This window comes from Cynocephalus volans, chromosome 8, assembly GCF_027409185.1.
Source record: "Cynocephalus volans isolate mCynVol1 chromosome 8, mCynVol1.pri, whole genome shotgun sequence".
NCBI classification, from domain to species: domain Eukaryota; kingdom Metazoa; phylum Chordata; class Mammalia; order Dermoptera; family Cynocephalidae; genus Cynocephalus; species Cynocephalus volans.
In genome coordinates, this window is record NC_084467.1 from 126,348,320 (window position 1) to 126,365,698 (window position 17,379).

General features: G+C 36.5%; 1 protein-coding gene across 3 annotated transcripts in view; it reads right to left on the reverse strand.

Moving 5' to 3' along the window:
- NME7 (NME/NM23 family member 7) overlaps nucleotides 1-17,127 on the reverse strand; it is a 220,727-nt gene extending 203,600 nt beyond the window's left edge. For all 3 annotated transcript variants that reach the window (XM_063105506.1, XM_063105508.1, XM_063105507.1), the window contains exon 1: nucleotides 16,992-17,127. In XM_063105506.1, the coding sequence (XP_062961576.1) occupies nucleotides 16,992-16,994 (3 nt within the window). In that variant the 5' untranslated portion in view covers nucleotides 16,995-17,127. The remainder of the gene's footprint in view (nucleotides 1-16,991) is intronic.
- Nucleotides 17,128-17,379: the final 252 nt, after the last annotated feature.

Below are 17,379 nucleotides of genomic sequence, written 5' to 3' on the forward strand. Positions count from 1 at the left end.
TGAGCCTGTCCAGATTATTTTCAGAGGGCTACTGCTTCTTCATAAATCTACCTTCGAAAAGCAGACAGAATTTGATTTGCCAACTCCAGCTTAGCATTTTATCTTGTCACTAATAAAGACAGGCAAGCAAATTATGAGGAGGAAAAGCTAGGCAAACTATTAGATTTAATTATCCTATTCCACTTAAATTCTGTAAGAATTAAGTAAAACACTTTTTCAAAAAAAAATACAGTTTAGGGACAAATGTCTTCTCTCTTTTGGAAAAAATATGATGTTCAACATGAGGATTCTACATATTTCTACGATTTTTTTTTTAAATGTCATTTCAAGACACTACCTCAGAAATAGAATACATTATTGTCTTTACAGAAAAAAGCCAGTGCAGGAGTAAACAGAACACACATTCATGTGTTTCCCCAACTGTGATGCTTAAGAATACATTTTCAAGTTTACTTCCCACTTAATTTTGTTAAAGAAAAGAATGAAAAATGCCAGAAATGAACCATTTCCACAGTATGAGTGTAAATCAAGAAACTGATCAAGCATGAAGAAATCATTTAAAAAGGTACACATCCAGTTTCAGGGAGGAAAGGTCTTTTAAAACTTATTCAGCTTAGCCCTATAGATCCTTTAAAATCTTTCCTCTCTGACTTCTGCAGATCACTGCCATGTGAAAACACAATGCCACATACCACGTATCAAGGGAAAGCTTTCCTCTGGAAAGTGAGGCTAAACAATGCTTTAGACATCTTAAAGAAAACACAATTATTGTAAAGTCTTTCCAGACCAACCTCAGACAACTGATATTTCCGTACTTGGAATTTGATTTTCACAGAATTTCAGAGATCAAAGAAAAATTAACAATAAGGAAACAGAAGTTCAGGTAAGTTAAGTGATTTGGCCAAAGTTATGTGACCTGATAAGGCGCATAGTTTAAAAACAAGGGCCCTTGTTTGTTCATAGGCAGACTGATGTTCCCACAGCAGAACAATGGGTTGTATCTGGTGGGCTTGTGCAACAGGAAGTCTCAAACCAAATTATGAACCTCTGGAAGATACAAACTACATAATTTACTTATTTTGAAACTTCATGGTGACTTTCCTAGCTCTGGAAACTTAAAAAAAAAAAAAAAGAAATACTTGACAAAATAAAAACATAAAGAAATAAATAAAGGTGTGCAGCAGTAGATCTTGATAAAATTGCAAAAATCCACTCTTGAGTATTCAAAAAAACCCCAAAATTCTAATATTTGTTTATAAGTCTGTTTATTTGTATTTCCAGAAGATTTTGAAAGAGGACATCTTTTCTTATTTTTTGAATAAGTATGGCTTCTCTGACTAGCACCCTAAAAGAATACACTTGATAAAATATTAAGTAATTCCAGGACAAGAGTCACCTATTAAAGACCACTTGTCAACAATTAACGGAATCATAATATTCCAAAAAGAGAAATGAATCTGAACCAAAACAGAAATTCTGGGTCCAACTACAGTGGCATGAGACTATTTAAGAAATTATACACTATTCACCTAATATTGAATTAGGACACTGACTCTATTATTGGGCTAGAAATCATCTGGTAACACAAAAACCAACATAAATGCGATCTGAATTTTTCAACCCAAATAACTGTTGTCAAGGTCACAAGTACATCAGACCAAATCTTGTTATGCATTTATCCCGTAGCCTCTGCACCACTGGGCCTGAAAGTGGACATGCTAGATGTTTTCTAATTATCCTGCCAGACCTTCACTCTGCTCTTCACCAACCTGCTGTGAGCCTGGCCAATGGACCTATATGAACTTCATCAAAGGACTCCCTTGCCCAGACTTTCACATGGGTTCTGCCAGTGGGAGGCAGTGGCTGAAGATCAAAGGAAGAACAGTGAGACTGAGATATTTTTTCTCTTGACTTCCTCCCTGCCAGATCGCATTGGTGAATTGCTCCCCTCTACTGAAGACCATAGCTCCTGTCAAACAGCCTTTCCATTACACCTACTGTAGTCTGTAGCTCTCTCCCGTTCCTGACAGGCCTAGAAGTAGTAATGGCTCCCTACTGTTGCTAACCCCTACTCCTTCTTCTTAAACCATCTCTTGCTAGTTTCTCTTAACGCTGCCCACACCTTTGTAATTAGTCCCTTTAATAATCTGTTCAGTTATCCCATTTAAGTATACATATCTGTGTCCAGCTAGGACCCAGAATGATACTTTGGGATAGAGGTCCTTCCTGCCTCACATTGCCAGTTCCAGACAATTTTCATTGTGGAGGGAATGGGAACCTTTGGTCACTTGTGCTTTTGATGTCATAAAAGGGCTTACATTCTATTGGGGGAGATCTACAATAAATAATAAGCATATTAAGTATAATATACATGGTAGTTGAAGATATTAAATGCTATAAGGAAAAAGTGAGCAGGGTAATGAATGTTTGGAGTACTGATAGTAGTGATAAATACAATTTAAAGAGGTGGTCAGGGTCAGTCTCATAGAGAAGGTGATGATAACTGCACAAAGATTTGAGGATGAGAAAGGATGAGCCATGCAGATGTGGGAAGAAAAGTATTCCAGGAAATAGGACAGTCAGTGGAAAGGCTCTTAAGTGGGAGCATGCCATGTGTTCAAGGAGCAATGAGGCTAGAGCAAAGTAAGCAAGAGTGACAGTTGTGGGGATAAGATCAGACAGATTATTGTAGGCAGGATTTTACAGGGCTTTGTGAGCCATTGAACAGAGGTTGACATTACTCTCATAGAAATAGGAAGTCTGAGTCTGCAAATTTTAAGCAGAGGAATGAAGTGATTCAATTTACATTTTTACAGAATCCCTCTGGCTGCTTTTTTGGGGAGTAGATGTAGGGAAGGAAGGATGGAAGTAGAGAGACCAGTTATGAGGTGATAATCTAGGTGACAGAATATGGTGGCTGGGAGTAGAGTGGTTGCAATGGAGGCAGTAAAGTGGTTAGAGTTTGTATATATTCTGCAGTTAGAGCTAACAAGCCCTCTACGAGGGGCCCATCTTTGCATTATATGCAAACAGAAAATGTTGTACCTTCCTCAGGACATTTTACTGCCATCTGTTAGAAAAATATGTAATAAATAAGCATACCTGCAATTCACTCATAGTTGTGCAGTGCTTTGTATGTAGTATATAGTGGCCCTGATGGCAGTGACAGAGAAGGGTAGCTCTGTGCAAACCAAACTGGTTCTACTTTTCCTGTTTCATATACCAAATGCTGAATAAGTGGGTGATCACAGGAGGGGCACCGGTGGCTTTTTAAGGAGAGCTAGTGAGCATCTTAACGCTTGCTCTCCCCCCTCTCTGTCTGATACCTTACATTGCCTCGGGACTACACAGAGTCCCTACCAAGGAGAAGGCCCTCACTAGATGTGCCCCTCGACCTTGGACTTCCCAGTCTCCAAAACTGTAAGAAATTTCATTTCTTTAAAAATTACCCCATTTCAGGTATTCTGTTATAAGCATCAGAAAACAGACTAATACACTGCAAATACTAAATATACATGAGGATTTGCAGGCATTGCAAATTATTACTATTCAGCATTAGCTATAGTTGCCTACTGATTCTGTTAGTATTATCTTCATGAGAAAAGAAATGAATGAATATTTTTGAATATTGGTCCTTGTACTGTGTTCACAGTAAAGTAATGAAGACTCAATTGGTTGTAACATGAATGTACCTCTCTATAAAAGTGGTAAAAGCCTTAACTACATCAGCAAGTGTCAGAAGTACTAATCATTGGGCTGTCTATCTGAAGAGGTACAAATTAGGATAGTCTTTTCTACACTTTGAAATGCATTTGCCTATATTATCCCATTTGATTCATATGTTATTTTTACTTTGTAGTTTACTGTTTGGGTTTTTTTTTTTTTAAATAAGTCAAAGGATATTATAGTAGAGTAACAGATTCCAAAATAATAATTTTCAATTTTAATCTCAAAGAAGACAATTCTGTTCATCATTTAGGCTACAGTTTTCTAATTTATGAAAAGAAATAGTGTGTGTCTTTGACTTTATGAGAAATAATTTGTGATATTACGCACATCTGCGATTTCTAGATGAATGGCATTCAAATGTCACATCAATATGATTAAAATTAATAAGCAACTAATGAAATCCATAAAGGGTATCTTTTCCTGAAAGAACGTGTCCAATAATGGAGGAGTGCCCCCTAGTGTTCAATGTGGATTTCAACACACCCAAGCCACATTGCCATTTTACAAACACCCCTATATTTTAGCCCTGTAATTATATGTTAAATCATAATAATTTTGCAGAGGCCCTAATCAGGTATCAAAATATAAATTATATATTATTTAGATTATATATAAAAATACAAATTTCGGAAAATATGTTAAAAAGTTTTGGAAAATACTCATATCCTCTAAAAACCGAGTGTTTTCAAAAAGGAAGTTAGTTATTCATTTCTCTCTGTAAGTACATAAAATCAGAAAAGAGTTACTCCTACATAATTAAAAATTTTTCAATATCTTGGCTACAATTGTGGTCGAATAGAAAGAGCACAGGCTAAAGAAGTTCTTATCTGAGCCCTGCCATTTCTAGCAGTATAACCCTGGGTGTTTTTAAGAACTGAGACTGTTTCCCTAGATGAAAAGAACTCTTTCTTGCATTTATGATTACAGCTTTATCATAAAGGATACAAATCAGGACCAGCCAATAATGGGACCCATAGGTGAGATCTGAGAGCACCCTGAATACGGAGCTTTTGTGCCCTCTCCCTGTGGCTTCAGGATGCATCACCCTCCTGGAACATTAATGGAGCTTCAGTTGTCCACAGTCTTTATCTGAGTTTCATTATGTAGATATGATTGAATCATTGGCTATCTGATTGAACTCAATCTCCAGCCCCCTATCCTTCCATTCCTAGGGGTCAGGTGGCCCACAGCCTGAACCCTGTAAGCATATGTTTGGTCCTTCTGGCATGGCCGCCCCCATCCTGAAACTGTCTACGAGCCCACCATAAGTCACCTCATTAACATAAATTCAGGTGTGGTTCCACAGGCCCACCACGATAAAAAGACACTTCTATCACTGGCATCCTTGGAAATTCCAAGGGTTTCAAGGCACTGTCTCAAGAATCTGAGACAAAGACCAGTCAAGTTCTTTATTATACAACAAACACTCCACAGCACGTCACTGGGTATAAGTATTTAAAGTCTTGACAGATATTTTCAAATTGTCCTCCAAAGAGGTTTACCAAACATGCATTCCCACCAGTAATGTACAAAAGTATTTTCAAAGAAACAAAGAACTTAATACACAGTAGACATTCAATGATAGATATTAACTATTAAGAAAAATAGGTTGTCCATTCAGATTTATAAGTTGTTTACTTTTGTTTTTAATATATCCCCTCTAGTCATCAGGATGTTAAGAAATGTTTTAATGAAAAGGCAGCATGCGCCAGGTCAATAATTTCATTTCTCTCTAATTCCTTCTATAAAAAGAGGACCTAATATGAGTTCTTCTTTGATCCTTCCCCCAGTCAGCCCAAAAAGTTTAAAGCTTTTTTTAACTACTGATGAAATCATCAGGTTCAAACAGCCATTCTTACGAACGGATGACTGACAGTCAATGAATTTTCTTCACTTGCTTTCTAACAGGTAATAAATTACGTAACAGGGTTTAACAATTAAAAGCAATGATTTTTAAAACGCTATTAAACTATTTCAAGAATATCTTCCTTGTGATGTTAGAAAAAAAAGGTTTCATACAGGGGGAGGGTGTATATTGTATGTGTGTTGTGTGTGTGTAAAATAATCTATTTTTTAGCCTTCAGATTAATTTCATCAAGATCCATGCAAATTCTCCAAAATCAAGTCTCTTTTATGCATAATACTGTCTTTTAGGGTTACAGATTTCTTGTTTGTATTAGTAAGAATTTAGCTGTAACACATAGGAACAGTTTCTCAAAAGCTCAGGGTATTAATTAGGATAGTCTTTAAAGCAAACTACTATTGGGGGCCTCCATGTGCCGAGCCTGGGAATACAAAAGAGAATAAGAAACTCTGCTCTCAAGGAGCTCACTCTCCTCAACACATTACTGAGTTCTTACTCTGAGAGCCAAAAGACAGGACACAGAGGTAAAATCCCAAAGCATGTCTCTGAAAGTGGATGAATCCATTCTCACCAACACTGCCTTCCCAGGAGACTCAGGCCTTCGGGAAGGGCAGAGGGGATGGAGAGAGTAGCAGCGATAGGCATGGGCAGAATTGCTTCTACTTATTTCTTTCTTCGCCTTGGATGTTTCTTTCTTTTCTCTCCTGGATTTTAGATACCTGTCCCTCTCCCTCTCTCTTGGTCTTGCAGTTCTTTCTCTCCCTCTCTATCTCTTTAGTTTGAATATCTTTCTTTTCTAGAGAAATAGAAGGACATTTTAGAGAAGAGAGAAAAGACAAACAGAATAGAAGAGGATCACAAAACAGAACTGAAGTGGGTACTTATTGGTAATGTATTGACTAAATAAAGTTTTTAATTCCTTTCCTTCACTTAGAAATTGGAACAAATTCCATATGGAATCAGTCATATGCACCTGCAGATATGTATACCACAACTAGATGTGAGCACAGCATGGTAACAAGAGCACCATACTGAGTTACAAGACATGAAGGTCTTTGAGTATACCTCAACTTAGTTTCTTAATCTACAAAATGTGAGTATAAGACAAGATCAGTGATTCAGAAACAATTTTTTTTCTTTTTTTTTTTTAAACCAGAACCTATAGTAAGAACTATAGTTTCCATTAGAACAAATGGAACACACACATACACACACTACACACCACACACACACACACACACACACACACACACACACCTGAAAAAAGTTATATAAAACAATTTTTATCCTCAGTATGTACAATGTACTCATATTTTATACTGTTTTTGTAAAGGCTATTTGCTATTCACAACTTAACATTCACAATCCACTAACGGGTCACAACCTCAGTTTCAGAATCACTGGTCTTATAAAACTCTAAAGTCTCTTCGAGCTCTAGGACTTTCATGCCATTTAGGGCTCATATGATCTGGCCTCAGGCTATCTCTTGACCTCATCTTCTGCCACCTTCTGCCTCACCTCTACTCCAGTTATACTAGACTTCTTGATGGTTCCCAGACAAACCAAGCAGTTCCCTCCTTAAGATCTCTGCACTTAACTATTCCCTCTGCCTAGGCCACTCCACCGCTAGGATTCCCAGGGCTCTCTACATCATCACTTTATTCTGGTCCCTATTCAGATGTCATCAATGGGGAGAGGATTCCCAGAGCATTCAACTAAATAACACCCCCTTCTACTTTCTTCGCTCTCTGTTCCCATAACTTGTTTAATTTTTTCAGGACACTTAACAAAACCTGACATTACATTAAATGAGTATGTTTATTTGTTTATTGTGCGTCTCCCCATCCCCAGAAATTTTAGCACCATAGGGTGGGACTTTATCATTCACTGCTATATCCCGGGTGCCTAGAACAGTACCTAACACATAATAGGAACTTAAAAATAATTGTTGAGTGAATTAATGAAGCTAGAATTCTCTCTCAGAATAAAAGAGTCCACTGTTTTTGACCCAGAATTTTATATTTTTCTCTGGTGGTGAATATCCCTTTATCAAAAATGGTTCTCCATACCTGGTCTCTACCAAGTGACTAGAAAGAAAGTCCAGTGGTAATTTAGCTTTTCTTTTCAAGTATCTTTTCAGAGCATTATTTTTCTTCCTTGGACACTTGTGCCTTTCTGTTCTCTACTGATATTAATCTCCCTTCTCTATACATGCAATACCTACCTCCAAAGGACACTATGGATTAGTTAAGAATCTCAAGTGCCTTAAAAAGTGGAAAACCTTATATAAATGCCAGGCATTATCATTATTAAAACTGCAGCTTTGCAATGCTTTCATCAGGTGCTAAAATAAAAAATAAAAAAAGGTAAAGAGGGTAAGGAGACAAGAGAACAACTGGAGGTGCTACTTTAGATGGACACGGAAGTCCACTCTGATGAGGTGTCATGTGAGCAAAGGTCTGAAAGAAGTGAAGAAGCATTTCAGGCAAATGGAACAGCAAGTGTCGCCGAAGTGCATGTAAATCTGAAGCAATAAAAAGATGTAAACTTTTAAAATGTATATCTCAAAAGGCTAAACCAAAAAGAATTTGTTTAAAAATTATATGAATAAGAACACCTCTAGTACATTCCATTAGTCACCAAGTCTGTATATCCTGTGCCCATGCAAAATGCACTAAAAGGGACATCTGGGTCAATAAACAAAAATGTTTTTAAAAAAGGGAAAAATAAAAAGCGTCTTGTTAAGCACTCAATCGTGCAGGCACCAGGCTGAACCTTGAACAAGGAAGCACAGTAACATAGTTTCCTACTCTGTTTCCAGCTGCATTCTGGTAAATTTAGGGAACCGATGTTGGCATTAATATACACAAGTTTAATTTTGGATTTATACATATTCACATGTTAAAGAAAACCTGAAGTTCAGTGAATGAAAAATAGTAGAGAAAAAGCTGTAAAGTCAACTAACCTTCTTTTTAATTAAAATTCCTTCATAGTGATTAATTTCTCCTCTGTGTTCCCATATTCGCTAGGTCTCCCTCTTAACACTTGTCAATAACAGCAGTAGCAGCAATAACAGCTAACATTTATTGGGTACTTACAGTGTTTAAAGCATTAGGCTAAGCACTTTATAACTTAATTATAACAATATCCCTATGAGGGAGATAGTAGTATTATCATCCTTATTTTACAAATGAGAAAATTGAATTTCTCTAGATCAGTATTGTAATGTTACAGCCTATCACGTATCTCTCTTTCTCCTCTTTCTCTCTTCCTCCAAAATTGTGAGCTCCTTAAGACAGGGATCTAGCCTTATTCATCTTTGTATCTCAGATACATATCATGTTGCAAGAACCCAATACAAGGCAGAAAAATGAGTTCAAGAGCCTCTGCCCTATATGCAACTGTGTAAATGCTTAGTATTACAAGTCTGATTCTAAAAGTGTTCTAGTGATGCATGCCTCACCTTATGTGAAGGGTATTGGGAGACAAGATAAAATCATAAGGTTACTGCTAGATTTTAAGTAGAAATGCTAGGAAAAAAGTGATCATATCATTACAGAAGCCATTTGCCCTTTGGATATAAAACTTAAAATTTTTTAATTATGAAAAATATTCAGATACCTAAAATATACAAATATTCAACTTTTAGAGATTTGGGTGCATGCAGTAAAATTTAATAAGCTACTTAAAAAGCAAGGTGGTTTAGCATAAATGATAGAACTGTACTTGCCACTACATGGAAGGATTTTCAGTTTTTCCAAAGTCATTTTTTGAGCCTAAGTAATAAGAAACAGACTGGGTCTGAATAGCCTCAGTCTTTCATAATCCAATTATTGAATAATAAAATATTGTACTTTCATAATCCAATTATTGAATAATAAAATCTCAAGGCTACCAGCAATAAGCGTAAATGTTCCCAGCTAAAACATTTAAGCTGAGTAGAAATTCACGGATCTCAGATCTCATATCTGCTAAATACATATAAGAATGTTAGCAACCCATACCACAAAAAACTATATAAGAGTTATTGAAATTGGACTCAAGGCCTATTCCTGTCATCTCCCATTCTTCCCTCCCTTTCCCCTGGCATTTTATTGTTTCCATTAGAAAAATAAATCTATTGGAGAAATTGAGGAAGAAGAAATTTAATATATAAAAGTAAGTTTTCCATATCTAGAAAATTGGGTAATAATACCACTAACCTCAAATATTTATTTCCGAAGCCTGTTTTAGATTTTAATCTCCTTCCCCTTCTTTTTTCCCCAACTATTTTCTCATTAGGCAGGAATTTGGTTAATATGAAAATAATATATTTCATACATTGCAGTTTATAAGTTCCTTTCATATATATTACTTTATTTGATCCTCACAAAAATGCTTTAAGGTAATCTGAATAAATCTAATTTTATGGATGAGAAAACAGTTGCTCAGAAAGATTACACAACACATAGCTCATAAGTGCTGAAGCCAGGACTGGAACAAAGGTTGAAAAATTTACATTTCTAGCTCTATACCAGTTCCTTTGTACTACAACAGGCTGCTTCTTCAAAACAGGTAGAAAAGAGAGGACTGGATAATCTGTCTATGAATAATAGCTGAGGAAAGGCCAGCTTTATCTTCTTCATTATACGCGGATAATAAATTTTGAATTTTAACAATTTATGAGAGATATGAAACAATTACAGAGAAATACTGGAGGTAGGTATTAACAGTGCCTTTCATCTATAGAACATATGTATAGTAAAGTTCCAATCTATTGTTAGATATAGATACGTAATGTATAGAAATATCAGTTTAGAGTTTAGGAAAAACAGGCAACCTGGCACACTATTAACAGAGTGCAAATTGCTGTAAAACTTTTCTGGGGGTAATCTGGCAATAAATATCAAAAGCCTTAAAAATAAACATGGCCTCTAACCCAGTTATTCCCTTTCTGATTTCCTCTAAAGAAATAATTACAGATGTGTATAAAAATGTGGCAGCAAAGTTATGTTAATTATGGTATTAGAAAAAAATAACAAATGGATTTGTTAAATCAGAGTAAATGGGAGAATAAAAGAATAAAGTACAGTTCTTAAACTAAGTTGGAAAAATGTACAAGATATTAAGTGGGAAAAAAACAGATCTGTAAACAATATATACAGTAGAATCACATTTTAAAAGATATATACACATGTATATGTATATATGTATGTGTGAATAAGGGACAATTACAATGTTATAGTAATTGTATACATGCAGTGATATTATAGATGACTTTACTTTTATTTTTTCCACTTCTATATTTTCAAATTTCCAAAAATGACTAAGTAGTTTTCCTATATTTCTACAACAGAATAAGTTAAGTATATTTATACAAATATACATAAATATACTATAAAACATATATAACATATATATTTAACTTGTGTATATTAGAATTATGGAAAACAAGGGGTAAAATTTAAATTTACATATATCAGACAGCTCTAGAGCTATTCTGCATGCATATAGAAATACACTTTAAAGAATAAAGAAATATGAAGAAGGCGGAGATGAGTCAGGAGAAAGAACAACAGTAGCTTAATTAGGCAAAGTGCCTAGAATCAGAAAATAAACATGATTTGAGCAGTACATTTTAATAGCTACAATTTCTCACATCTAATTGATAGAAAGTCTTAAGATACAACAGGTTTTTAGAAGTGAAGTAGTTTAGACAGTGTCTGCAGAAAAGTGAATATTAAGTCTTATTAGAAGTGCTGGGATATTTCTGCAGAAGATACTTCAACTGTATGCTGTAGCCACATCAAGAAAGGTATGAGGTGAAAATCACAACAGAAAACAATATCCATGTAGAAACTATGATGCACACCCACCTGAAATATACAGCTCTGTCTGCCATACCTTAGAGAAGATATTTCAGAAACACAAAAAGTCCAGACAAGTTCAATTAAATAATGAAATGGCAATTATAAGGGGAGAAATTAGGAGTCTCTGATCTTCAAAGACCAGAAGAGGACAGAAAGATATTTCTCAAAGTTTATAAGATCATAAATCTTACAGATAGGATGAACATAGGCACTGACAGACCATACTAATAGGGCTAAAGTTTAAACAAGGCAGATCCAAGAAAAATAAAATTTTGGATGGAATAGGTAAAATGTATGAGATGCATTATCACATTCCATTTAGAATAAAATCCCAAATCCTTCCCAAGTTCCATAAACCTCAGTATTCCTGGCTCCGTCCTGCCTCTGTGATCTCTTCTCCAGTCCTCCTTTCATTCCCTAGGCCCCAGCCACATTGGCTTCCTTCTGTTTCTCTAAGTCACCTCTGTGCTCCACTCGCTATTGCCTCTACTGGAATGCTCTTGTCCTAGAGCTCCACCTGGCAAGCTCCTTTTTATTATGGAGATCTCAGCTTAAAAGTCTCTTCCTCATGAGGACCTTCCCTGATCACCCTACCCAAGGCTACCTGGAACCAACCACTATCGTGCTAATTTTCCTGCATAGTGCTTATTACCATATAAGGTGGCCTCATTCATTTATTTGTTTACATATATTATTTTTCTCCGCAACTAGGGAAAAAAGGAATTAAAAAGTTACATCATCAAGGAGACTTTTTCCCTGACCATGCCACGCTAGGTCAGATCACTCTATTTTATTATTAATTTACATCTTACCTTGTGATTTTCTTTTGTAATCAAGCTTACACGTAATTTCTTTTCCAATATCTGTTTTTCTTTATAAGTTCCATGGGGAAGGGGCCACTGTGCGCTCATTAATTAATGTACACCTACCATTGCCTGAATACTTTCTTTGAATAAATTAGTAATTGGTCAGTAAAAAAGAAAGATAAAACGGCAAAAAAAAAAAAAAAAGGGAAAGAAAAAAATAAACAGCTATGAGTTTGTGTGAGGAAAATAGGACATTATATTAACCAGCTGCTACAGTTTTGCAAAAATAATACTGCTTCTGTTAAAGAAAAATATAACAGCTGTAGACTGCTTTTGCAATAAAGTATACAGAAAAATAGATTTTTTTTTAAGTTTCAAATTTCTAATTTAAGCTCTATATTTTCCCATTCAATTACAGTAAATGAAATCCTGTGGGATGTTAGAACTGCATTTCTTCCAAATTAATACTTCAAGTAACAAAAGAAATTATGGATAAGCAGCAGATGCGAAAGACAAAAACAGTAAAGCTATTTAGAAAAAACTTGATAAAGTTGGAAGCTGAAAGCATTTCGTGGATAAAATCTTGTTCTTTATTTACTAATCATGAAACTGTCTTTGAAGTCTCTGTTAAAACAACTCTGAGACATTTGTTATTTCAAAGGTTTAGACTAATTCTTATGGAACACAGCTGATAATCTTTAAAGTTCTTTTATACTAAGAGTTCATCTGGGTAACAGCATTCAAATAAACATTATATTTTAGAAGATACATAACATTCATATCTGTTTGTCAAATGGGTATTAGAATTACCTTCTCTGTTCTCTTTACATGTAAAAGTAAATGAATTGATGACTCTAGTGTATTCTTTATCGTAAACAATATGTGTGAGAAACATACTAAACTACAGTTGCCCATTTCCCCTTCACAAGACAAAGGTGGTTCTAGAATTTGTGACCATAACCTAAATATTGTGCTGGAAGTCACAACTGTAACAAACCAGATGCAGACAGAAGCTGATCACATAATTAAATTGTAGAGGTCAGGAAGCTACACTAGCAGAGCAAACAACCTCCATCTTCTGCCACTTCTAGAGAGACCATGAGCTTTTGCTACAATACATATGCCAGTGGCTAGACTTAAACACAGAGAAGAGACATCTATTTCCTCTCTTTTTCTAAAGGCCCACTCTTTCTCATAAAGGACTGACAGCAAATAACATAGGAGAGGGATCTGGATGAAGAAATTTGAAAATTTATTCTAGCCAACTTTAGTCTCATCAAATTCAAAGCTTTTTCTGCCACATGATAAGAACATTATCACTAGGCTGAAGAGGAATAAGACAATCTGCATGTCTTGAGATTTCAACTATTTTGCCTTTTAAAGTATATATTGTTCAAAGTACACTGTATCTTGAACTTTATGGATCATAACTCACAGTAAGAAATATTATTTTATATCATAACCCAGTACACACAATGCATCTATAATTTAAAATACAAGTTATGAAAGTTACTGTTAATACATGCAATGAATATTTTAAGTTTCTACTTTAAGTCTTCTTTTTTAATACTGACGAAACACCACAAATTGACAGAGTAATGTGTCACAACCTATGGTTTGCAAAACACTGCTGTATATATACATATGGTCTGTTCTCTACCTACCTCTCTAACTGCATCTCATACTATTTTCCAGCATACTCTCCCCACAGCAGCTGCCCCCATACCACCCCACTACCCAGTTTCTATTCTTTTATTACATTAAACCATAAGTTCCTGAAAAATGCCAAGCTCTTTCTGCCTCAGGGCCTTTGATCTTGTTGTCAGTGCTGCCTGGAGCACTTCTTCCAGATCATCACACTGTATCATTCAGGTCTCAATACAAAAGTGCTTTCCTCAAGGGGCCTTCACTGACCACTCAATTTGAAATAGCCACCACCCACAATCCCAGCCAGGAAAGGGGGGATGGCATGGAGCAGGGGAGGAGTTCACTGCTCTCAGCATTGTTGGAAAGTCTGAATAACAAGACATAAGGCAGGCACAAAAGAACAGCATTCAGCAAATGTCACTTTCCATCTCCCTATGCCATTGAATATTAATATTAATATTTTTATTCATTATATTAATATTTTTTATAATATATATTTTATAATATAATATTCATTATATTAATATTTTTATTCATTCAGCTAGTATACGAGTGCCTAATATGATCTAAGCAATAGCAGTGAACAAAAGAAACATCCATTCCTCTAAAAGTTCACAGTTTAGTAAGGGCAACAAATCTACAAACAAATAATTTCAACTGAATATGGCAAGTACAATAAAAGAATGTGTGCTATATAAAGTGGTGACAAAGAAGAATGAAGAGTCAACCCTCTTTGAGTAGGAAAGGAAGGTATCACAGAAGAAACACATAACCTGGGTTTAGAAGGATCAATAGGAGTTTGGCAAGCAAACAAGGGTAAGGATATTCCATGTAGAAGAAACAGCATGTGCAAAGTAGATGGAAGAGGCATACTACCAGTTTGAAGTTGCTTGGTATGTTCAATGAAAGGCAAGCAGCTAAAAGCCTAGAGGCTAAAAGGAATATCTAGGAAAGGAAAAGGCAAGAGAAGCTGGAAAGATAACTGCTAAATCATGGAGGGCCTCGTATGCCATTCCAGACACTTTACTGCAGGGAATGGGAAGCCTAGAGTTTTAAAAAGGTGAGTAACATCAACAGATTGGGTTTTAGAAAATTTCTTCTTGTGGCAGAGAAAATAACACATTGAAGAACTGCCAGAACATACCGTAAAAGACACAGTTACAATACTCAGGACAAGAAATGAGGATGTACTAAACTAAAATAAATTCTAGTGACCAACTGAATATGGGAGACATAGGAGAGGGAGAACGGTAGGAGAACTCTGATTTCTAGTTTAGGTTATAATATAGTGATATCATGAATTAACTTGGTGAAAATAGGAGAAACCAAGAGGAAAGATAGTAAGTCCAGTTTTGGTTATATTGAGTTTGAGGGGCCTTTGAGGTACACAAGTAAGAATGTCCAGGAGCAACTGGGTTAGGCCTTATCAGGCTTGAGATGAAATTTTTGGAGTGAAATTATAGGTATTAGTAGAATCCATGTGTGTGGACAAAATCACCAAAGGAAAAGGTATAGAGTAAGAAACAAAAGTAATTAAAGAGCGAATCCCATATGATGGCATTCAAAAAGCAGGCAAAGCCAGTGAAAACAAAAGGGAATGAATGGCCATGAACCCCACTTATCACAGAGAGGCTAAGTAAAATAAATTTTGAGAAGTAATTACTGGATTTGGCACTTAAAAGGCCATTAGAAACTTAATCAAGAGGAACTTCATTGAAGACATTAGAGAGGAAGCCGGACAACAGCCTTTTGAAGATGAAAGGGAAAAGGGAAAAGTTGATGCAAGTAAAAATACTATGCTTTCAAGCAGTTTACTGATAGACGGAAGGATTGTGCAATAACCAGATAAACGCAGGATGGGGGACATGCTTTTATTTTATTTAATTTTCTTAAGATGTATGACTTGAGCACTGAGAAGAAGGAACTGGAGAGGAAGAAGCTGAAAGCACAGGAAAGAAAAAAGATAACTGAAAGCAAAATGCCTTGTAATAGATGAGAGGAAATGAAATCAGGAGCAAAGATGGATGGAATATCCTGCAAGGCCTTTTTCTCTAAACTGGAAATACAAGACTAAAGGATGGGTAAAAATATAGATCACTGTTAGGTTAGGGGCATGAGGTTGAAGAAATTGCCTGTTAGACTCCATCATCTCCTTAGAAAAAAGAAAAAAGGAGGGAAAGGGACAGGGTTTGTATAGTGAAGCTTTAAAAAGGTCTCTACAGGAAATGGGCAGGGGGCAGATTGGGGTAACAAAAAGGACTACTAAGTAGTAATGGAGAAACAAGGAAGATGGGTCCGGCTCTATTGCTAAATTCATAGCTATACCCATCTGACGACATCAGATGGGTCATCTTTCTATCTTCCAGTCCATTATCCATAAGTTCTTAAAAGATTTGGTAATTAAGTGAATTAACTAGAACCCTGGTGTTCTCAAGCATGTGGGTGAACTAAAATCACCTACAGGCGTATTAAAAATTAAAATACTAAGCCCCATTCCTATTCATTCAGAATTTCTGAGGGTGAAGCTCAAGCGAGTGAATTCCAGAAGCTCTCCAAGTGAAACTAAGGGACATTCCTGTTAAAAAAGAACAAACCTAGAAAGTAATCAACTGGCTAGAAGAGAGCAGATCCAACACACACTTTTTAAATGGCCTTTATACGGGATGTGGGGCAGTGTTCTCCCACTCAGGAGAGCAAAGACAACAAGATCTAGGGAAATTAAGATCAGTGTTGAGAGAGTCACATACACACCTACCACACTCTGAATGAAGCGCGTTAATGTGAAGCTACAGCTTGAAAAATGCAATGATGAACAATGCAAACATATAAAATGCTCGTTCGAAACAGTCTCACCTTCGGTTATTAGACTCGATGTTTTAGCCCTAAATTCTCTGTAGTAGCAAAGTAGAATTCAAGGTACTGCAAGAATAGGGAGAACGAGGAGATTGCAGGGCCGGCCCGTGGGAAGAGAGAAATAGATAACGGAGCGACGCCGGAAGAGACGGGAACGCCTTTGAGTCCCCATCCGACCCAAGACTTGGAACGCTGCATAGCCAGGACCCCGGAGCCGTTCTACTGGCCTCCCCTGGCACTCACCATAGTCTCAGGATCTCAGCACCACGAACGGATATCGTTGCGACAGAAAGACACCACCGACACCATCATACGGTAACTGTGGCAACAGAGATCTGCCCACTGCCGCATACTGCGTGAAGCGCCACCGCCACCACACCGCCCCTTCGTCCCTAATGGCTGGAAGTAGTCGCAGCTCCGCCCATTCAGTCGACACACCGCCCCTTCACGCTGTCGCCTGGGACGACGAGACGCCGTCTTCCGCGTTCCAGCGTGTTCACTTCCGTTCGGTTGACAGATGACCCGGAAGTTCAGGCGAATTTGAGGCACGGGCTTCAAATATTGCTATATTTTATTTTGAAATGGGCATCTGTCCACTTTTCACTTACTGAGGCCTTCCTTAAGCCGTATG